Source organism: Procambarus clarkii, chromosome 6, assembly GCF_040958095.1.
Source record: "Procambarus clarkii isolate CNS0578487 chromosome 6, FALCON_Pclarkii_2.0, whole genome shotgun sequence".
Taxonomy (NCBI): Eukaryota; Metazoa; Arthropoda; class Malacostraca; order Decapoda; family Cambaridae; genus Procambarus; species Procambarus clarkii.
The window spans coordinates 34,098,381-34,122,187 of NC_091155.1; the positions used below are offsets into that span (position 1 = coordinate 34,098,381).

Below are 23,807 nucleotides of genomic sequence, written 5' to 3' on the forward strand. Positions count from 1 at the left end.
CCAGCACGGGTGTGTCACCTGCATAATGAACCAAACTCACACATTAACTACATGTCCAACATTGTCATATATCTTCTTGCTTCCAGCCTGTCTCCTTTATATATGTCGTACCTAATAGCCAGGTTGCACAACTTGGCTTAGTATGCAAGTTCCGATTTGCCTAATAAGCAGAATTGAATTTTGTTATTTAAAACAAAAAATATTCCATTTGTTTTATTTGAATTAATATCATTATATTAAGAACATGAATTACTGACTTATATTAATTTAGGTTAGGTTATGATAAGTTAGGTTAGGTTAGGTTAGGTTAGGGTAGGTTATGATAGGTTAGGTTTGGGCGTATTTCTGTTAGTTGTAACTCAAATTATAAACAAATTTAATCATATATCATATAATGGAAACTTTTGTAATTTCATAAGAATTTTTTTAGAATATTATATAATTTTAGGAACACTCGGCTTATTAGGCCAACCAGGCCTTGAATAGTAGGCCAAGTAGTGTATTATGGCTATTAGATACAACATTTTATATATATATATATATATATATATATATATATATATATATATATATATATATATATATATATATATATATATATACCCCAGACACTCGGCGTTTGGGGTAAGAGTGCCACCAGTTTTTTTTTTAAAGGAACTGGGTTCTAGGCTAATTAAAACAACAAGAGACCCCTAGAGTTGCCATCTTCCTATTCCAGCACCTCAGCGTGGCGATACAGAGGGAAATGCTCACTACATTCAGGGTTCCTGCCCGCCATCTGAGGAGCTGGAGGAATTCGAGAACTTATGCTAAACATCTTTCTGATATTTTGATACGTCTAACTTACCCCAAGCTAACGAAAGTGGCGCGTGGTAGTTTCAGTAGCGGCACAGGTTGTGGGTACTGGTGATCTAACTGCTTCACCAGCACATGGAGGTGTCTGGAAGGCTATCAACGCCAGGGACACCACTGACAGCCCTTAGAGGCCCCGTTCATTGTCCCGGGGCTGTCACTCACCTCCACGTCCGCCAGTCACGGCACACCAGGAGACATGGCTCCGTCTCCCCGGGGGGGGGGCGAACGTGATGTGAAGTTATTGTGACCAATCACGGTAGAGGAGAGAGGTTGGGACGAGGGAAGGATTAGACAATCTGCCGGAACAAAATGGGATACTCGACGTCCGATCGACAAGTCTAATAACTCGGCCCGTTCTCTCTCTGGCATTTGTAACGGAATCGACATATTTGTTTAAAATGCGACGCTTTTTATAAACATTGACGGAAGGTAAATTTGATGTTTGTCTTGCACCAGCCTCGATAGGTTAGGTTAGGGTCATCCTCTCCTCCGTACTCTTGCCTCCCTCTCTTCTCTCTGTCCTCAACCTCTTCTTCATTCTACTTTCTCCATGCCCCTGACCGTGGGAAATCAGCTTCCCCCCACCCGCCCCCCACCCACACGCCCCCCCACACGTCCCCCCCCACACACGTCCCCCACACACGTCCCCCCACACGTCTCCCTCCCACTCTGAGCCCATACTATATATGTAGGAGAGTCGTGTCCCCGCCTCCAGTAACCTGCCCCAGGTATGCTTCTCTCCTGTCACACATCATGGACGGGGCGGGACCACACTACTGGCCACACTGTGGAGGGCAGGGGGGCTCTCTCTCTCTCTGTCTCTCTCTCTCTCTCTCTCTCTCTCTCTCTCTCTCTCTCTCTCTCTCTCTCTCTCTCTCTCTCTCTCTCTCTCTCTCTCTCTCTCTCTCTCTCTCTCCCTCTCTCTCTCTCTCTCCTCTTTCACTCTCGGTCTTCCTATCCCTCCTCCTCCCTTCGTCTCTCCCTCTCCACTCCCTCCCTCCCTCCCCCCACCATGGCTCCAATGGGCCAGTCAATACGTCACTCATTGAGATTAGCCATTCTCAAGAGGTGTGGAACCTATCGGAGTATTGAATTAGATTGGGATACAGGAATCCTAATGGTCGTTGGACTATTAGCATCTTTAAAAGTGGTTCATGTTTCTTCTGGATTAATAATGTATTAACGTTCAGTGTGGACTACTGGAGCCAGAATAATCGAACCTGCTATTATCCAATATATTTGGATACTGAAATTTTCGGCTCCGTTTCCCTAGACTTAATTGTATTGAATACAATAGTTTTGTAGAAATAATAATTGCACACTCAGACTATCAGTGCCAGGTTAAAGAACTGGCTGAACTCTACACAACAGAACTAGATGTACTATAACTGGCTACCAGTTGACTATAAGACACAGGAGAGGGAGTAATGTTCCGGGATTCAAAGTCTGGTCTTCAAACACTTGAAACCCGGTCGGCCGAGCGGACAGCACGCGGGACTTGTGATCCTGTGGTCCTGGGTTCGATCCCAGGCGCCGGCGAGAAACAATGGGCAGAGTTTCTTTCATCCTATGCCCCTGTTACCTAGCAGTAAAATAGGTACCTGAGTGTTAGTCAGCTGTCACGGGCTGCTTCCTGGGGGTGGAGGCCTGGTCGAGGACCGGGCCGCGGGGACACTAAAAAAGCCTCGAAATCATCTCAAGATAACCTCAAGATAACCTTCAGTAAGGTCGACAGCAAGAAGGTCATAATAGCCATTATAAATAACCTGGTGGCTGTACACAGTGAAGGGTTACTGTAGACTCTGGTGGGTATGGATACCATCTCTCGTGGGTATGGATACCATCTATCGTGGGTATGGATACCATCTCTCGTGGGTATGGATACCATCTCTCGTGGGTATGGATACCATCTCTCGTGGGTATGGATACCATCTCTCGTGGGTATGGATACCATCTCTCGTGAGTATGGATACCATCTCTCGTGGGTATGGATACCATCTCTCGTGAGTATGGATACCATCTCTCGTGGGTATGGATACCATCTCTCGTGGGTATGGATACCATCTCTCGTGGGTATGGATACCATCTCTCGTGGGTATGGATACCATCTCTCGTAAGTATGGATACCATCTCTCGTGGGTATGGATACCATCTCTCGTGAGTATGGATACCATCTCTCGTGGGTATGGATACCATCTCTCGTGGGTATGGATACCATCTCTCGTGGGTATGGATACCATCTCTCGTGGGTATGGATACCATCTCACATAAATATAACTCATCATAATGACTCGGACATCGCAGCCAAATTAGTATTTAACAAGGATGTTAATTAGTATTCCCATCTATTTAAGGAAATATTAACATATATCTTTAATGTTAATACAAAAGGAACACGTGCAGTTAAGGAACCTTCAATAGTAATTAATGTATATGAACAACTGCTTGAAATTCCAACAGAATTTTTAGTTTGAATGTTAGTGAGAATGTTAACATAATTCCCTCACACTATCTGGAGTAAGCCTTCACTATACTCTCTCCCCCTCTAGGTCCTCTCTACCCGGACGCTAATATCTGAAGTTCCTCTAAGATTGCATTTGTCTCTGAGTATTTTATATGTCGCAGTTATGTCTCCTCAGGTCACCTCTCTTTTCAACTATCTTAGATTGCGTTCTTTGTGTGTCGTTTCCTGTTTATTATGACTTTCTTATAGTGCTTTATCAGGTGTAAGTTTCATGCTTATGCTGCATAGTGTAGCACTGGTCTCACGTGGGTGACATCAATCTTTCTGAATACCTCTTCAAGTCTCTGATGAATGCTTCCACAACGTCCTGGCTACGTCCCCACTACCCCCTCCTCCACACTCCCTCACTGCCCCTCCAACACCCACTACCCCCCTACACTCCCCCACTGCCCCACCACCACCCACTACCCCAGCATCAGTGTCCGGGGGGAGGTGAGGGAGGAATGTGGTAGGGGGGGGGGCGAAACCAGTTGAGGTGAGTATGGGAGGCGTCCTTGACCGTGACGGTTGGGCAGGGGTTACGGAGAGAGTTTTGAAGGCGGGGGAAGGTAACGAATGGTGGGGATGGAGAGGGAGGGGGGGGGCGGGGAGTGGCTTGAGTGAAAGATGCGCCGTGGGGGGGGGGGGGGCTGTGGTCCTCAGGTGAGTGACAGGTAACCAGGAGACTTCAGGAAGGGGGGCAGGGGGGGGGCTGGATGGGACGGGGGGACTAACTGGGAAAATGGGTTGACTGGGAAAGATGGCTGACTGTTCCTTGACTGTCAGTAGGCCTAAAGTATGGGCTCACATCTCGGCGTTATTGAGAAGTATCTCCCAGAGGGCGTGCCCAACCACTTGGGCTGGACAGTAGAGTGACGGTCTCGCTCTATGCAGGTCGGCGTTCAATCCCCGACCGTCAAAGTGGTTGGGCACCATTCCCCCCCCCCCCTCCATCCCATCCCAAATCCTTATCCTGACCATTTCCAAGTGCTACATAGTCGTAATGGCTTGGCCCTTTCCCCTGTTAATTATCTATGTCCCCAGAGGGCGTGTACTCCCCTGGATAAAGGAGTACCGAGCAGACTGGAGAGAGAGCTAGAGCAGGAGAGAGGTCGGGAGAGACAGACCTAACAAGCAGAGATGCTAAGGATTCACCTCCAAGACGCACAATGCTGTTGATGCGTGCAGACCACTATCTTCCAGAGTTATAACAGTTCATGACGATATGGGCAGATTATGGTACACTAACGACCGTTACAAGCGGACGACAACTGCTGAAGGCTGCAAAGAAATGTAGACAAACAAGAGGACTTTGGCGGTCACGTGGCTATCAGAGATCAACTCTAACACATGCAACATTATATGAAAGAGAATAACCTCCAGATAATGTGGGTGGTTACAACACACACACGCATGCACAAACGCACGTACGCATGCACGCACGCACGCACACACGCATGTACACAAAGCATTCATCAGTATATGGCCATTTCAGATGTCAGAACAGCACTGGTGTACGCGGCACGGGCATGTAACCCCAAACATTATTATGGCACGGAAACTGAACAGTTGGTACCCTCAGGAGGGGAGCTGAGGGTACCAACAACACCCGGATATAAACACAGGTGGTGGGTCAGGAGCTTTAAGGGGTAAAGGTTCATATCGCCAGTTATTGATGGCTTAAACGACGGGGGTCCTGGAGCTAGGATTATGTTCCTCACAAATACACACATAGGTGAGTACATGTTGGTATAGTCACACCACCACCCCTCACCCCACAACTGTCTCCACCCCACCACCACCACCACCACCACCACCACCACCCCCACCCCCACCACCACCACCACCACCCCCACCACCCCCCCACCACCCCCCCACCACTACCACCACCACCACCACCACCCCCACCACCCCCACCACCACCATCACCACCACCACCACCACTACCCCCACTACCCCCACCACCACCCCCACCACCACCACCACCATCACCCCCACCACCACCATCACCACCATCACCACCATCACCACCACCATCACCCCCACCACCACCCCCACCATCACCCCTACCATCACCCCCACCACCACCCCCACCACCACCACCATCATCACCACCACCATTACCACCACCATCACCACCACCACCACCACCCCCACCACCACCACCATCACCACCCTCACCACCACCATCACCCCCACCACCACCAACACCACCCTCACCCCCCCCACCACCACCACCACCACCACCACCACCACCACCCTCACACCACCACCATCACCATCACCACCACCACCCTAACACCACCCTCCACCCACCACCACCTCCATCACCACCATCGCCACCATCACCCCCACCACCACCACCATCACCACCACCATCACCCCCACCACCACCCCCACCATCACCCCCACCACCACCATCACCCCCACCACCACCACCACCATCACCACCACCACCACCACCACCACCACCACCACCACCACCCCCACCACCATCACCACCACCACCACCACCACCATCACCCCCACCACCACCCCCACCATCACCACCACCACCACCACCACCACCACCACCACCACCACCACCACCATCATCATCACCACCACCACCACCACCACCACTATCACCACCACCACCACCACCATCACCACCACCATCACCCCCACCACCACCATCACCACCACCATCACCCCCACCACCACCACCACCCCCACCACCACCACCACCACCACCACCACCACCACCACTATCACCACCACCACCACCCCTACCACCACAAAGTTGGTTCTGGGGCAAGAACGTGCAATACTTGATTCAAGTTCTTTACTTTCGGTGTTTTGCGATGAACGGCTGGCGGGGAGAGGAAGCGATCCTGTCTGTGTCTGTCTGTCTGTCTGTCTGTCTGCCTGCCTGTCTGTCTGTCTGTCTGCCTGTCTGTCTGTCTGTCTGTCTGTCTGTCTGTCTGTCTGTCTGTCTGTCTGTCTGTCTGCCTTTCTGTCTGTCTGTCTGTCTGCCTGTCTGTCTGTGTCTGTCAGGCGAGGACTTCAGGAAGGAAGATAGACATACAGACAAAGATAAGCACACAGACAGGTACATCAGTAATATCAGAACGGCTCCTTAGGTTATCTGGCGGGGAAGCGAGTGATGGGATTGGCGCGGAAGGTTTTAGGGAGAGCTTTAAATGAACCAATCAGCGGGCTCCTAAGGTTCCTCTAGGGTTGTTATTGGCTGAGTCGCCCGTAGATGCAAGCCAAACTGTTTACAAAGAGTGCGATAGTCTGTACCGGCCTGTGGTAGTCTGTACCGGCCTGTGGTAGTCTGTAACGGTCTGTGGTAGTCTGTACCGGTCTGTGGTAGTCTCCGTCCCTCCTTCACTATCACAAACCGCCCGCCCAAAGACCTTGCTTTTCGATGTGTCGACCAAGTTAGGAGCTCTGAGTACAAAGTTAAGGCGCTGCTCTCAACATTTTCCCAGCCCTGACCCTAAGACCTGACCTTAACCAGCCACCAACGGCCCCATTGACCCTAAGACCTGACCTTAACCAGCCACCAACGGCCCCATTGACCCTAAGACCTGACGTTAACCAGCCACCAACGGCCCCATTGACCCTAAGACCTGACCTTAACCAGCCACCAACGGCCCCCATTGACCCTAAGACCTGACCTTAACCAGCCACCAATGACCCCATCGACCCTAAGACCTGACCTTAACCAGCCACCAACGGCCCAATTGACCCTAAGACCTGACCTTAACCAGCCACCAACGGCCCCATCGACCCTAAGACCTGACCTAAACCAGCCGCCAACGACCCCATTGACCCTAAGACCTGACCTTAACCAGCCACCAACGGCCCCATCGACCCTAAGACCTGACCTTAACCAGCCACCAACGTACCCCCCCCCCATACGACCCAAAGATCTGACCTTAACTACCCACAAACGGCCCCATCGACCCTAAGACCTGACCTTAACCAGCCACCAACGTACCCCCCCCCCTACACGACCCAAAGATGTGACCCTAACTACCCACAAACACGGTCGTAACAGTAAGGTTCTCCACCGTACACTTCTCAGGAGGCCTGGTCGACGACCGGGCCGCGGGGACGCTAAGCCCCGGAAGCACCTCAAGGTAACCTCAAGGTAAGGTACACATGTGGTCAAGGGTGTGGCCCTGAACCCCTGGCACCTGTGGCCCTGTAACCTGTGTCTCTCACTATCAACAGCACCACTACCACTATTGCTACCACCACCACCACTACCACCACCACCACTACCACCACCACTACCACCACCACCACTACCACCAGTACCACTACCACCACCACCAGTACTACCACACCACTACCACCAGTACTACCACCACCACCACTACCACCAGTACTACCACCACCACAACTACCACCAGTACTACCACCACCACCACTACCACCAGTACCACTACCACCAGTACTACCACCACCACTACCACCAGTACCACTACCACCAGTACTACCACCACCACCACTACCACCAGTACCACTACCACCACTACCACCAGTACTACCACCACCACTACCACCAGTACTACCACCACCACCACTACCACCAGTACTACCACCACCACCACTACCACCAGTACCACCACCACTACCACCAGTACTACCACCACCACCACTACCACCAGTACCACCACCACTACCACCAGTACTACCACCAGTACTACCACCACCACCACTACCACCAGTACCACCACCACTACCACCAGTACCACCACCACCACTACCACCACCACCACTACCACCAGTACCACTACCACCACCACTACCACCACTACCACCAGTACCACCACCACCACCACTACCACCAGTACTACCACCACCACCACTACCACCAGTACTACCACCACTACCACCAGTACCACTACCACCAGTACTACCACCACTACCACCAGTACCACCACCACCAGTACTACCACCACTACCACCAGTACCACCACCACTACCACCAGTACTACCACCACCACCACTACCACCAGTACCACCACCACTACCACCAGTACTACCACCACTACCACTACCACCACTACCACCAGTACTACCACCACTACCACCAGTACCACTACCACCAGTACCACTACCACCAGTACTACCACCACTACCACCAGTACTACCACCAGTACCACTACCACCAGTACTACCACCACTACCACCAGTACCACTACCACCAGTACTACCACCACTACCACCAGTACTACCACCACTACCACCAGTACCACTACCACCAGTACTACCACCACTACCACCAGTACTACCACCACTACCACCAGTACTACCACCACTACCACCAGTACTACCACCACTACCACCAGTACTACCACCAGTACCACTACCACCAGTACTACCACCACTACCACCAGTACTACCACCAGTACTACCACCACTACCACCAGTACTACCACCACTACCACCAGTACTACCACCACTACCACCAGTACTACCACCACTACCACCACTACCACCAGTACCACTACCACCAGTACTACCACCACCACCACTACCACCACTACCACCACTACCACCAGTACCACTACCACCAGTACTACCACCACTACCACCAGTACTACCACCACTACCACCAGTACCACTACCACCAGTACTACCACCACTACCACCACTACCACCAGTACCACTACCACCAGTACTACCACCACTACCACCAGTACTACCACCACTACCACCAGTACCACTACCACCAGTACTACCACCATTACCACCACTACCACCAGTACCACTACCACCAGTACTACCACCACTACCACCAGTACTACCACCACCACCACCACTACCACCACTACCACCACTACCACCAGTACTACCACCACTACCACCAGTACTACCACCACCACTACCACCACTACCACCACCACCGGAGGGTAGTGGTGCAGAGGAGGAGGAGGGTTTGGTGCAGAGGAGGAGGAGGGGAGTGGTGCAGAGGAGGAGGAAGGTAGTGGTGCAGAGAAGGAGGGTAGTGGTGCAGAGGAGGAGGGTAGTGGTGTAGAGGAGGAGGGAAGTGGTGCAGAGGAGGAGGAGGGTAGTGGTGTAGAGAAGGAAGAGGGTAGTGGTGCAGAGGAGGAGGGTAGTGGTGCAGAGGAGGAGGAGGGTAGTGGTGCAGAGGAGGAAGAGGGTAGTGGTGCAGAGGAGGATGGTAGTGGTGCACAGGAGGAGGAGGGTAGTGTTGCAGAGGGGGAGGGTAGTGGTGCTGAGGAGGAGGATAGTGGTGCAGAGGAGGAGGGTAGTGGTGCAGAATAGGAGGAGGGTAGTGGTGCAGAGGAGGAGGAGGAGGAGGGTAGTGGTGTATAGGAGGAGGGTAGTGGTGCAGAGGAGGAGGGTAGTGGTGCAGAGGAGGAGGGTAGTTATGCAGAGGAGGAGAGGGAGGGTAGTGGTGCAGAGGAGGAGGAGGAGGGTAGTGGTTCAAAGGGGGATGAGAGTGTTGGTGCAGAGGAGAAAGAGAGTAGTAGAGCAGAGGAGGAGGGTAGTGGTGCAGAGGAGGGGGTAGTGGTGCAGAGGAGGAGGAGGGTAGTGGTTCAAAGGAGGATGAGGGTAGTGGTGCAGAGGAGGAGGAGGGTAGAGGTGCAGAGGAGGAGGAGGGTAGTGGTGCAGAGGAGGAGGGTAGTGGTGCAGAGGGGGAGGGTAGTGGTGTAGAGGAGGAGGGTAGTGGTGTAGAGGAGGAGGGAAGTGGTGCAGAGGAGGAGGATGGTAGTGGTGTAGGGAAGGAAGAGGGTAGTGGTGCAGAGGAGGAGGGTAGTGGTGCAGAGGAGGAGGAGATTAGTGGTGCAGAGGAGGAGGAGGAGGGTTTGGTGCAGAGGAGGAGGGTAGTGGTGCAGAGGAGGAGGAGGGTAGTGGTGCAGAGGAGGAGGGTAGTGGTGCAGAGGAGGAGGGTTGTGGTGCAGAGGAGGAGGAGGGTAGTGGTGCAGAGGAGGAAGGTAGTATTGTAGAGGAGGAGAGTAGTGGTGCAGAGGAGGAGAAAGGTAGTGGTGCAGAGGAGGAGGGTAGTGGTGCAGAGAACGTGGAGGGTATGGTGCAGAGGAGGAGGGGAGTGGTGCAGAGAAGGAAAAACGGTAGTGGTGCAGAGGAGGAGGATAGTGGTGCAGAGGAGAAGGGTAGTGGTGTAGAGAAGGAGGAGGGTAGTGGTGCAGAGATAAAGGAGGAGGGTAGTGTTGCAGAGGAGGAGGAGGGTAGTGTTGCAGAGGAGGAGGAGGGTAGTGGTGCAGAGGAGGAGGGTAGTGGTATAGAGAAGGAGGAGGGTAGTGGTGCAGGGGAGAAGGAGGGTAGTGGTGCAGATGAGAAGGGTAGTGGTGCAGAGAAGGAAGGTAGTGTTGCAGAGAAGGGGGAGGGTAGTGGTGCAGAGTAGGAGGAGGGTAGTGGTGCAGAGTAGGAGGAGGGTAGTGGTGCAGAGGAGGAGGAGGGTTTGGTGCAGAGGAGGAGGAGGGTAGTGGTGCAGATGAAAGGGTAGTGGTGCAGAGGAGGTGGAGGGGTAGTGGAGCAAAGAAGAAGGGTAGTGGTGCATGAGGATGAGGAGAGTAGTGGTGTAAAGAGGAGGAGGAGATTTGTGGTGCAGAGGAGGGGGAGGGTAGTGGTTCTGAGGAGGAGGAGGGTAGTGGTGCAGAGGAGGAGGAGGGTTTGTTGCAGAGGAGGAGGAGGGGAGTGGTGCAGAGGAGGAGGAAGGTAGTGGTGCAGAGAAGGAGGGTAGTGGTGCAGAGGAGGAGGGTAGTGGTGTAGAGGAGGAGGGAAGTGGTGCAGAGGAGGAGGAGGGTAGTGGTGTAGAGAAGGAAGAGGGTAGTGGTGCAGAGGAGGAGGGTAGTGGTGCAGAGGAGGAGGAGGGTAGTGGTGCAGAGGAGGAAGAGGGTAGTGGTGCAGAGGAGGATGGTAGTGGTGCACAGGAGGAGGAGGGTAGTGTTGCAGAGGGGGAGGGTAGTGGTGCTGAGGAGGAGGATAGTGGTGCAGAGGAGGAGGGTAGTGGTGCAGAATAGGAGGAGGGTAGTGGTGCAGAGGAGGAGGAGGAGGGTAGTGGTGTATAGGAGGAGGGTAGTGGTGCAGAGGAGGAGGGTAGTGGTGCAGAGGAGGAGGGTAGTTATGCAGAGGAGGAGAGGGAGGGTAGTGGTGCAGAGGAGGAGGAGGAGGGTAGTGGTTCAAAGGGGGATGAGAGTGTTGGTGCAGAGGAGAAAGAGAGTGGTGGAGCAGAGGAGGAGGGTAGTGGTGCAGAGGAGGGGGTAGTGGTGCAGAGGAGGAGGAGGGTAGTGGTTCAAAGGAGGATGAGGGTAGTGGTGCAGAGGAGGAGGAGGGTAGAGGTGCAGAGGAGGAGGAGGGTAGTGGTGCAGAGGAGGAGGGTAGTGGTGCAGAGGGGGAGGGTAGTGGTGTAGAGGAGGAGGGTAGTGGTGTAGAGGAGGAGGGAAGTGGTGCAGAGGAGGAGGATGGTAGTGGTGTAGGGAAGGAAGAGGGTAGTGGTGCAGAGGAGGAGGGTAGTGGTGCAGAGGAGGAGGAGATTAGTGGTGCAGAGGAGGAGGAGGAGGGTTTGGTGCAGAGGAGGAGGGTAGTGGTGCAGAGGAGGAGGAGGGTAGTGGTGCAGAGGAGGAGGGTAGTGGTGCAGAGGAGGAGGGTTGTGGTGCAGAGGAGGAGGAGGGTAGTGGTGCAGAGGAGGAAGGTAGTATTGTAGAGGAGGAGAGTAGTGGTGCAGAGGAGGAGAAAGGTAGTGGTGCAGAGGAGGAGGGTAGTGGTGCAGAGAACGTGGAGGGTATGGTGCAGAGGAGGAGGGGAGTGGTGCAGAGAAGGAAAAACGGTAGTGGTGCAGAGGAGGAGGATAGTGGTGCAGAGGAGAAGGGTAGTGGTGTAGAGAAGGAGGAGGGTAGTGGTGCAGAGATAAAGGAGGAGGGTAGTGTTGCAGAGGAGGAGGAGGGTAGTGTTGCAGAGGAGGAGGAGGGTAGTGGTGCAGAGGAGGAGGGTAGTGGTATAGAGAAGGAGGAGGGTAGTGGTGCAGGGGAGAAGGAGGGTAGTGGTGCAGATGAGAAGGGTAGTGGTGCAGAGAAGGAAGGTAGTGTTGCAGAGAAGGGGGAGGGTAGTGGTGCAGAGTAGGAGGAGGGTAGTGGTGCAGAGTAGGAGGAGGGTAGTGGTGCAGAGGAGGAGGAGGGTTTGGTGCAGAGGAGGAGGAGGGTAGTGGTGCAGATGAAAGGGTAGTGGTGCAGAGGAGGTGGAGGGGTAGTGGAGCAAAGAAGAAGGGTAGTGGTGCATGAGGATGAGGAGAGTAATGGTGTAAAAGAGGAGGAGGAGAGTTGTGGTGCAGAGGAGGGGGAGGGTAGTGGTGCTGAGGAGGAGGAGGGTAGTGGTGCAGAGGAGGAGGAGGGTTTGGTGCAGAGGAGGAGGAGGGTAGTGGTGCAGAGGAGGAGGAAGGTAGTGGTGCAGAGCAGGAGGGTAGTGGTGCAGAGGAGGAGGGTAGTGGTGTAGAGGAGGAGGGAAGTGGTGCAGAGGAGGAGGAGGGTAGTGGTGTAGAGAAGGAAGAGGGTAGTGGTGCAGAGGAGGAGGGTAGTGGTGCAGAGGAGGAGGAGGGTAGTGGTGCAGAGGAGGAAGAGGGTAGTGGTGCAGAGGAGGATGGTAGTGGTGCACAGGAGGAGGAGGGTAGTGTTGCAGAGGGGGAGGGTAGTGGTGCTGAGGAGGAGGATAGTGGTGCAGAGGAGGAGGGTAGTGGTGCAGAATAGGAGGAGGGTAGTGGTGCAGAGGAGGATGGTAGTGGTGCACAGGAGGAGGAGGGTAGTGTTGCAGAGGGGGAGGGTAGTGGTGCTGAGGAGGAGGATAGTGGTGCAGAGGAGGAGGGTAGTGGTGCAGAATAGGAGGAGGGTAGTGGTGCAGAGGAGGAGGGTAGTTATGCAGAGGAGGAGAGGGAGGGTAGTGGTGCAGAGGAGGAGGAGGAGGGTAGTGGTTCAAAGGGGGATGAGAGTGTTGGTGCAGAGGAGAAAGAGAGTAGTGGAGCAGAGGAGGAGGGTAGTGGTGCAGAGGAGGGGGTAGTGGTGCAGAGGAGGAGGAGGAGGGTAGTGGTTCAAAGGAGGATGAGGGTAGTGGTGCAGAGGAGGAGGAGGGTAGAGGTGCAGAGGAGGAGGAGGGTAGTGGTGCAGAGGAGGAGGGTAGTGGTGCAGAGGGGGAGGGTAGTGGTGTAGAGGAGGAGGGTAGTGGTGTAGAGGAGGAGGGAAGTGGTGCAGAGGAGGAGGAGGGTAGTGGTGTAGGGAAGGAAGAGGGTAGTGGTGCAGAGGAGGAGGGTAGTGGTGCAGAGGAGGAGGAGATTAGTGGTGCAGAGGAGGAGGAGGAGGGTTTGGTGCAGAGGAGGAGGGTAGTGGTGCAGAGGAGGAGGAGGGTAGTGGTGCAGAGGAGGAGGGTAGTGGTGCAGAGGAGGAGGGTTGTGGTGCAGAGGAGGAGGAGGGCAGTGGTGCAGATGAGGAAGGTAGTATTGTAGAGGAGGAGAGTAGTGGTGCAGAGGAGGAGAAAGGTAGTGGTGCAGAGGAGGAGGGTAGTGGTGCAGAGAACGTGGAGGGTATGGTGCAGAGGAGGAGGGGAGTGGTGCAGAGAAGGAAAACGGTAGTGGTGCAGAGGAGGAGGATAGTGGTGCAGAGGAGAAGGGTAGTGGTGTAGAGAAGGAGGAGGGTAGTGGTGCAGAGATAAAGGAGGAGGGTAGTGGTGCAGAGGAGGAGGAGGGTAGTGGTGCAGAGGAGGAGGGTAGTGGTATAGAGAATGAGGAGGGTAGTGGTGCAGGGGAGAAGGAGGGTAGTGGTGCAGATGAGAAGGGTAGTGGTGCAGAGAAGGAAGGTAGTGTTGCAGAGAAGGGGGAGGGTAGTGGTGCAGAGTAGGAGGAGGGTCGTGGTGCAGAGTAGGAGGAGGGTAGTGGTGCAGAGGAGGAGGAGGGTTTGGTGCAGAGGAGGAGGAGGGTAGTGGTGCAGATGAAAGGGTAGTGGTGCAGAGGAGGTGGAGGGGTAGTGGAGCAAAGAAGAAGGGTAGTGGTGCATGAGGATGAGGAGAGTAGTGGTGTAAAAGAGGAGGAGGAGAGTTGTGGTGCAGAGGAGGGGGAGGGTAGTGGTGCTGAGGAGGAGGAGGGTAGTGGTGCAGAGGAGGAGGAGGGTTTGGTGCAGAGGAGGAGGAGGGTAGTGGTGCAGAGGAGGAGGAAGGTAGTGGTGCAGAGCAGGAGGGTAGTGGTGCAGAGGAGGAGGGTAGTGGTGTAGAGGAGGAGGGTAGTGGTGCAGAGGAGGAGGAGGGTAGTGGTGCAGAGGAGGAAGAGGGTAGTGGTGCAGAGGAGGATGGTAGTGGTGCACAGGAGGAGGAGGGTAGTGTTGCAGAGGGGGAGGGTAGTGGTGCTGAGGAGGAGGATAGTGGTGCAGAGGAGGAGGGTAGTGGTGCAGAATAGGAGGAGGGTAGTGGTGCAGAGGAGGAGGAGGAGGGTAGTGGTGTATAGGAGGAGGGTAGTGGTGCAGAGGAGGAGGGTAGTGGTGCAGAGGAGGAGGGTAATTATGCAGAGGAGGAGAGGGAGGGTAGTGGTGCAGAGGAGGAGGAGGAGGGTAGTGGTTCAAAGGGGGATGAGAGTGTTGGTGCAGAGGAGAAAGAGAGTAGTGGAGCAGAGGAGGAGGGTAGTGGTGCAGAGGAGGGGGTAGTGGTGCAGAGGAGGAGGAGGGTAGTGGTTCAAAGGAGGATGAGGGTAGTGGTGCAGAGGAGGAGGAGGGTAGTGGTGCAGAGGAGGAGGAGGGTAGTTGTGCAGAGGTGGAGGAGCGTAGTGGTGCAGAGTAAGAGGGTAGTGGTGCAGAGGAGCAGGAGGTTAGTGGTGCAGAGGAGGAGGGTATGGTGCAGATTAGGAGGGTAGTGGTGCAGAGGAGGAGGGTAGCAGAGGAGGAGGGTAGTGGTGCAGAGGTGGAGGAGGGTAGTGGAGCAGAGGAGGAGGAGAGTAGTGGTGCAAAGGAGGAGGAGGGTAGTGGTGCAGAGGAGATGTAGGGTAGTGGAGCAGAGGAGGAGGGTAGTGGTTCAGAGGAGGTGGGTAGTGGTGCTGCGGAGGAGGAGGGTAGTGGTGCAGAGGAGGAGGAGGGTAGTGGTGCAGAGGAGGAGGTGGGTAGTGGTGCAGAGGAGGAGGAGGTTAGTGGTGCAGAGGAGGAGGGTATGGTGCAGATTAGGAGGGTAGTGGTGCAGAGGAGGAGGAGGGTAGTGGTGCAGAGGTGGAGGAGGGTAGTGGTGCAGAGGAGGAGGGTAGTGGTGCAGAGGTGGAGGAGGATAGTGGAGCAGAGCCAGATACCATAAACCACCATAACCTACACCACCATTAACAATAACCACCACTATCACTAATCACAACCATCAGCCACCACAATTACTAACCACAGCAATCAACCACCACCACCACCAACTACAACTATTAACCACCACTAGAACCAACCACAACCACCAACAATAAACATCACCCACCACTGCCACCAATCACAACCTACCACCACTGCCACCAACCACAACCCAGCAACAATTCCACCACCACTACCATGGATTCTCCATTAAGTGAAAGTAATGAGTAAAATATTTTTAACCTACCTTTTATTATGCTTCAGTTTTATTTCTAGTATATGTAGAAATATATTTTTAATATATTTCTACATTTTTTATATATATTCCATCAATCAGGAAAACGATTTTTATGCAACATTTAAGGTTGCGACACGGTCTCAAAATTGTTTAGCCAAAGTTGTGCAGTAAGTTGTGGCAACTTATTTACAACCACACAATAACGTAGCTAATACATGAAAACAAACGTTGTCACACCTGGCTACTCTCCCGACCCACACCTGTAGATAAGAGGGAACACAGAAGCCCACACCTGGCTACTCTCCCCACCCACACCTTCAGATGAGAGGGAACACGGAAGACCACACCTGGCTACTCTCCTCACCCACACCTGCAGATGGGAAGGAACACGGAAGCCCACACCTGGCTACTCTCCACCCCACACTTGCACATGAGAGGGAACACGGAAGCCCACACCTGGCTACTCTCCACCCCACACCTGTAGATGAGAGGGAACACGGAAGCCCACACCTGGTAACTCTCCACCCCACACTTGCACATGAGAGGGAACACGGAAGCCCACACCTGGCTACTCTTCCGACCCACACCTGCACGTGAGAGGGAACACTAAAGCCCACACCTGGCTACTCTCCCGACCCACACCTGCACATGAGAGGGAACACTAAAGCCCACACCTGGCTACTCTCCCCACCCACACCTGTCTATGTCACACACTCATGCCAAAGAAAACTTATATCAAGTAAATCTAGCTTGTATTAAGCAAGACAATGTTGGGCTAAATATTGATCAGTGTTATCTTATAAGCAGTGAAGCTTGCTTAATGAATATTCTTGGTCGCTAAACGGTGCTCAAAGTTACTCAAGAAGCATTATAAGTTCTCTAATTCATGACTTTTAATGTAAAAATATTTTTGAAACCACTGGAAGCACTGTGAATTAAACAACTGAGTTACAGATATTCACGTGTTAAAATGTCGTCAATACGTACAGGTGAGACGCGTGTTAGGGAAGTGCAAGAGACTATACCCTCCTCTTGAGGGAGGACACAGCTGAGCCGCCAGGTGGCAGCACCAGTCTATGGCGGGGTCGTCATCAGTGAGACGCTCCCACCTGATGATCAGGCGGAGCTCCCTTCCCTGGTACGGCAGAGTGTCCAGGGTGTCCGGGTCCACGTAGCCCGTGGCGTCCAGGGTGTCCGGGTCCACGTAGCCCGTGGCGTCCAGGGTGTCCGGGTCCACGTAGCCCGTGGCGTCCAGGGTGTCCGGGTCCACGTAGCCCGTGGCGTCCAGGGTGTCCGGGTCCACGTAGCCCGTGGCGTCCAGGGTGTCCGGGTCCACGTAGCCCGTGGCGTCCAGGGTGTCCGGGTCCACGTAGCCCGTGGCGTCCAGGGTGTCCGGGTCCACGTAGCCCGTGGCGTCCAGGGTGTCCGGGTCCACGTAGCCCGTGGCGTCCAGGGTGTCCGGGTCCACGTAGCCCGTGGCGTCCAGGGTGTCCGGGTCCACGTAGCTCGTGTCGTCCAGGGTGTCCGGGTCCACGTAGCCCGTGGCGTCCAGGGTGTCCGGGTCCACGTAGCCCGTGGCGTCCAGGGTGTCCGGGTGCACGTAGCCCGTGTCGTCCAGGGTGTCCGGGTCCACGTAGCCCGTGGCGTCCAGGGTGTCCGGGTCCACGTAGCCCGTGGCGTCCAGGGTGTCCGGGTGCACGTAGCCCGTGTCGTCCAGGGTGTCAGGGTCCACGTAGCCCGTGGCGTCCAGGGTGCCCGGGTCCACGTAGCCCGTGTCGTCCAGGGTGTCAGGGTCCACGTAGCCCGTGGCGTCCAGGGTGTCCGGGTCCACGTAGCCCGTGGCGTCCAGGGTGTCCGGGACCACGTAGCCCCTGACGTCCAGGTCAATGCCTGAAGACATACACTGAGATACAGTCACGGTCGTTACTGGTATGTTCTAAGATATAACAAGAAGACATACTGAGCCATCCACTCACCTTACTGCTGGGTTTATTACCTGATGACAAGTCCGTATTTTGGACAGTATTAATAGCATCTAAACTATGTATTAATAGCTTTTAAAAGCCACGGTCAAGGTCATCGGTAACAATGGTCAAGGTCATCTGTATCAATGGTCAAGGTCACAGTCAAGGTCATCTGTATCAATGGTCAAGGTCATCTGTATCAATGGTCAAGGTCATCTGTATCAATGGTCAAGGTCATCCGCATCAATGGTCAAGGTCATCTGTATCAATGGTCAAGGTCACAGTCAAGGTCATCTGTATCAATGGTCAAGGTCATCTGTATCAATGGTCAAGGTCATCCGCATCAATGGTCAAGGTCATCTGTATCAATGGTCAAGGTCACAGTCAAGGTCATCTGTATCAATGGTCAAGGTCACATTCAAGGTCATCTGTATCAATGGTCAAGGTAATCTGTATCAATTGTCAAGGTCACAGTCAATGTAATCTGTATCAATTGACAAGGTCACAGTCAATGTAATCTGTATCAATTGTCAAGGTCACAGTCAAGGTCATCTGTATCATGGTCAAGGTCACAGTCAAGATCATCTGTATCAATGGTCAAGGTCACAGTCAAGGTCATCTGTATCATGGTGAAGGTCACAGTCATGGTCATGGTCATCTTTATCAATGGTCAAGGTCTCATTAGAAGGTCATATAAACTAAGTCAGGGTCACAGTGAAAGGTCATCTGGACCAAGTATCAAGGTCACAGGGATAGATGGGTCACCTGAATTAAGGATCAAAGTTACGGAAGGTCTAATTAACCAAGGATCAAGGTCACAGTGAAAGGTCAACCTGAAAAGGAATTAGGTCACAGTGAAAGGTCATCTTGAACAGGAATTAGGTCACAGTGAAAGGTCATCTTGAACAGGAATTCGGTCACAGTGAAAGGTCATCCTGAACAGGAATTAGGTCACAGTGAAAGGTCATCTTGAACAGGAATTCGGTCACAGTGAAAGGTCATCCTGAACAGGAATTAGGTTACAGTGAAAGGTCATCCTGAACAGGAATTAGGTCACAGTGAAAGGTCATCTTGAACAGGAACAAGGTCACAGTAAAAGGTCATCTTGAACAGGAATTAGGTCACAGTGAAAGGTCATCTTGAACAGGAATTAGGTCACAGTGAAAGGTCATCCTGAACAGGAATTAGGTCACAGTGAAAGGAGATCTGTACCACGAGTCAAAGTCAAAGTGGTAAGTCATCTGAACCAAAAGTTTGGCGTCGCTAAATACTTCATGAAATTATTTATGCACAAGAATATATACAGCAGCGGAATGTTTCGAAAATTTATTATTCATGGAGTAGTCGCCCTTAATAAGTCTATATTTGTAATCAAAGTAGAAGGTTTGTCACCCTTAAGGTGACTATATTTGTAAACAATATAAGGTGTTTGTCACCCTTAAGGTGACTATATTTGTAAACAATATCAGGTGTTTGTCACCCTTAAGGTGACTATATTTGTAAACAATATAAGGTGTTTGTCACCCTTAAGGTGACTATATTTGTAAACAATATCAGGTGTTTGTCACCCTTAAGGTCACTATATTTGTAAACAATATAAGGTGTTTGTCACCCTTAAGGTGACTATATTTGTAAACAATATAAGGTGTTTGTCGCTCTTAAGGTGACTATATTTGTAAACAATATCAGGTGTTTGTCGCCCTTAAGGTGACTATATTTGTAAACAATATAAGGTGTTTGTCGCCCTTAAGGTGACTATATTTGTAAACAATATCAGGTGTTTGTCGCTCTTAAGGTGACTATATTTGTAAACAATATCAGGTGTTTGTCGCCCTTAAGGTGACTATATTTGTAAACAATATCAGGTGTTTGTCGCTCTTAAGGTGACTATATTTGTAAACAATATCAGGTGTTTGTCGCCCTTAAGGTGACTATATTTGTAAACAATATCAGGTGTTTGTCGCTCTTAAGGTGACTATATTTGTAAACAATATCAGGTGTTTGTCGTCCATAAGATGAATATATTTGTAAACAATATCAGGTGTTTGTCTCCCTTAAGGTGATTATGTTTGTAAACAATATAAGGAATCTTTCGTCTATAAGGTTGTAAACATATATGTAAACAATGTAAATCTGAATTACTATATTAAACATGACGAATGAAGCCCTTTGCGTAATTTTGGTATTAATAAATAACCCTAAAAATTATGGTGGAAAATATGAATATTTACCAAGATCCTGCAGGTGAGGAAGGTGAGGCAGGTGACGGATGAGGACGGGCAGTTGGTGTAGTGTGAGGTGCAGGAGGAGGCTCTCGAGGGTGTGAGGCAGGAGGGGTATGGCTGCCTCAGACAAGTCACCACTAAACTCCTCTAAGGTACACTTACTGCCGGGGGCTGTCAGCCTCTCCAAACATTGTTTTGTTATATCACTTGTCTCTTTGCTGTCTAAACTATAGTCAAGATCTAGGTATATGGTTACCTTCATTGTTGCCAGCACTGACAGTGTAGACAGACACTGCTTTAGTTGGGATGTATCCTTTATGTTTAGGTAAATGTTCTTAGGTGTCACCTTCTTAAGAACAAGCGGCAGGACAACCCACGAGTCAACACTCCGTATTGACCACTCTTGTTCTGTACGCAGCTTCTCACACACGGCTTGGATGACGTGCTCACTCCCGCGGGACTCTGCTACATGCTTCAACAGCTCGTCAGGCTCAAGTGTAACCATCTCGCACAGGTCAATTATGTGAGTAATGAACCTGTGCTCTACTCCCCGGGCACACAGCACCCCGGTAGTGCTGACTAAAATGTTCTGCCATCTGGGGCGCTCAATAAACTCTTGTAGCACGCTAATATCAAACTTTGACACTCTCAGGTGATCTCCCAAGGAGCGTTTTTCCTTACGTACAACATCCACCAAGAGGTCAATGATTGTAGAGCTTTCCCCTGATACACGGTGTGATGCTGGATCACCTCGGCCTTGCTCAGCCCTCAACAAGAGATCGACCAGCCTCCTGCTGGCACAATACTCCTGGTACCTGGCGTGAAAATAGCCAAACACCCACACCACATTGAGGCCCCGACGGTAGCTGGTTCTTGTGAAATAGTTGGACAAGACCTCCTCCTGTGGCAGTCCCAGAGTGTCACACTTCTCCCTAATCTCCGCTTCCGTCTCCGGCCAAAGGTCGTACTCCTGCCTCTGGATCCCTCTTAAACTAATCTCTTCTAAGAACCTCAAAAACTTTTTCACATTTTCGTCACATTTTCCTTTGGGTTCGGTCACGTGTTTGTCTGTGAGTCTGGACACTAATTTGTTGGTTATGAAGTCATGAATCTTCTCGTAGACTTGAGTGTTTGTGGTGAGATTGTTAAATTCTTCTGGAGCCTCGACACACAGCAGCGCCAACAAGGTCAAGGTGAGTGGAGTGTTGAGGTACTCACCCAGGAACTGACTCATCTGCTCCAGCCGCTGGGTAAACCTCCCTGTGATGACACTCCGTTGGCTCTCTTCCTCCACCAGCACCTTGATGGTTCTCTCGGCGAACTCCACGCGACGTTCTGGAGTGATGCCCAAGACGAGGATGTTGCAGCGAGGTCTGGTGTGTGGGACGAGCTGTGACAGTTGTTGGTCCCACCCCGGCCGTGTGGTTATCACCAACCTCACATCCTTGCCAGGCAGGTGCAACAGCTCCTTCACCAGCCTTCCTGAATGGTCGTTGACCTCGTCGTAGCCGTCAATCAGGACTAATATATTTAAGCTCAAGATTATCTCCTTAAACAGCTGGAAGTCGGCACCAGAATCACGAAGTGTTTGAGGCAGCAACTGGCGGAGGAGACCATCGAAGGTATTAAGATATGAGTCCCTGCACTGTACATAGAAAACGAGGTCCACAGTGCCCAGGTGACGTATGGCAGCAGGGTCCTCTACCCACTTCTCGAGGATGAGCTTGAGTAAAGTTGTCTTGCCCATACCACCTTCCCCCGTCAGGAGGACACACTCAGGGACTCTTCCGTCCTCTCGTCTCATGCTCAAGATGTCTTCAAAGTTTATATCCTGACCCTTGGCAGCGTGGGAGGGTCTTGCCCCTATGACAGGATCTTCAAGGAGTCGTAGTCGTGTAAAAGCAAGACTTGGGTTGTAGTTAATGTTGAGGAGGAGCCAGGGTGCGGGAACAATCTGGTACAGAAGTTTATACCCGTCAGTTAGCTCCTGCTTGCTCATCTGCTTAACCTCTTCTGTGATGTGGCTTTTGAACATCTTAATCTCCTGGCGGAGCTGAGGCAAGTACGCCACATCTGAGGGATCCAGCGGCTCTCTGACCTTCTCTAGCAGATCACCAATATACTTGGTGACATCTCTGGTCACGTGGTCCACATCCTGGCTGTTTATCCCACACCGGACGCCGGCCTCAGCCAGCATCTTAGCCAATAAGTCACTGAGCTCCGTCAGTGTTGACGTAAGATCTTGCTCTGACATTCCCACATTATCATGGGCCAACGTGTTTCGGTGTTGCTTCAGGCTGTAAATGAGGTGTTCAAGTGATGGTCCCAGAGGTCTTGGAGTGGTCCACGTGGGGTCATCCTTCATAGCCAGACCACACACATGTTGCAGGAGTTTATACAACAGGGTGATGTCAAAAGTTGCAGCGTCAGAGGAATCTTTGAGTTTATCCCTCTGGTGATCATTGAAGACACGCCTGTACTGAACATTGGTGTACCCCAAGTCCTGAGTGAGGTAAGTCAGTACTGGGAAGGTGCCCCGGTACGACCACATAAACACACTTGCTAGCGCGTCTCGTCCTGCCTTAGTCACAGCCAGTCCATACCGCAGTCTGTTCACATCTTCCGGTTGGATAACAGGACTCGAGGCCGCCATATTGGGTCGTATGATACTCACCTCACACAACTGTTGTCAAGTTTCACACAAGCAGTAAATGTCCCACGCTGGTTTTGTTATTATATTATGTTTAAAAACATAACATTGTTTCTCACTGTCGGAGACGGGCAGCTTGTTAGGCTTGTGTAGGCCTTCCTAAGCCAACGACAGACCTTCCTCAGGATGCATCCCTCAACAGTTGACTAATTTCCAGGTTAATGTTTACTGCTAGGTGAACAGAGGTATCAGGAGGCTGAGCATCTCACACTGCCAGGGAATCAAACTCGGATCTAATCGGTGATGATCCGACTGCATTAACCACAATACAGTCACTTAATTGACCACAAATATAAGTGATTTCCAAATAAACCAAATTTTACAAAATGTGTTCACATGTTAATGCAATATTCGGTTCCAGCTTTATTTGTTATTTTCAATTTGTTCTTTAACTAGTTAATTTCTTCTGTCTTTATACTCTTCAGAATTCTGGCATCTGGAAGAACAATTTAACGTTATTAAAACAAGATGTTAGTGTTAAACATTGGGTCAGAAATACATTTTTGAGATCACTAAAACAAATAAAGTTCCAAAGTCTGCCTCCTGAATTTTTTTATATATTTTATAACTTAAAACTTGTCAATATTTTGACCTAACTCCTGTGATCATTGTGGTGTTGGCTTCTGGTTTAGGTAGAGTAATGGTGCTCATTTTCTCACACAGAAATATACGGTGTAGCATTTAGTAATGTTATTCTCTGCCTTTATCTTGCTCTTGTATGGACCTATTTAGATTATGCAGTTCAGTTTGGTCAACATACAATATACTGGACATAATTTAACTTGAACCCGTAAAGAGAAGAATGACAAAGTTGATCTCAGGAATTAGAAATCTCCCTTATTAAGAGAGATTAAGGAAGCAATGTTTACACATTCTTCGGAAAGTATAGTTGATATTATTGATGTTGTCAAAAGGATGAAAAGTTATATCGAAGGTAGTAATAATAAGTTGTTAACTATATCAACACAAAATAGAAC

At 51.5% G+C, this 23,807-nt stretch overlaps 1 protein-coding gene across 1 annotated transcript in view; it reads right to left on the reverse strand.

Annotated features, from left to right (window-relative positions):
* Window positions 1–23,807, reverse strand: part of LOC123751235 (uncharacterized) — a 114,827-nt gene that overhangs the window by 60,302 nt on the left and 30,718 nt on the right. Inside the window, exons 2-3 of the mRNA XM_069311488.1 lie at window positions 20,127–23,266; window positions 17,466–17,821 (exon numbers count right to left, since the gene is read on the reverse strand). Coding sequence (XP_069167589.1) covers window positions 17,466–17,821; window positions 20,127–22,773 — 3,003 coding nt within the window. The 5' untranslated portion in view covers window positions 22,774–23,266. The remainder of the gene's footprint in view (window positions 1–17,465; window positions 17,822–20,126; window positions 23,267–23,807) is intronic.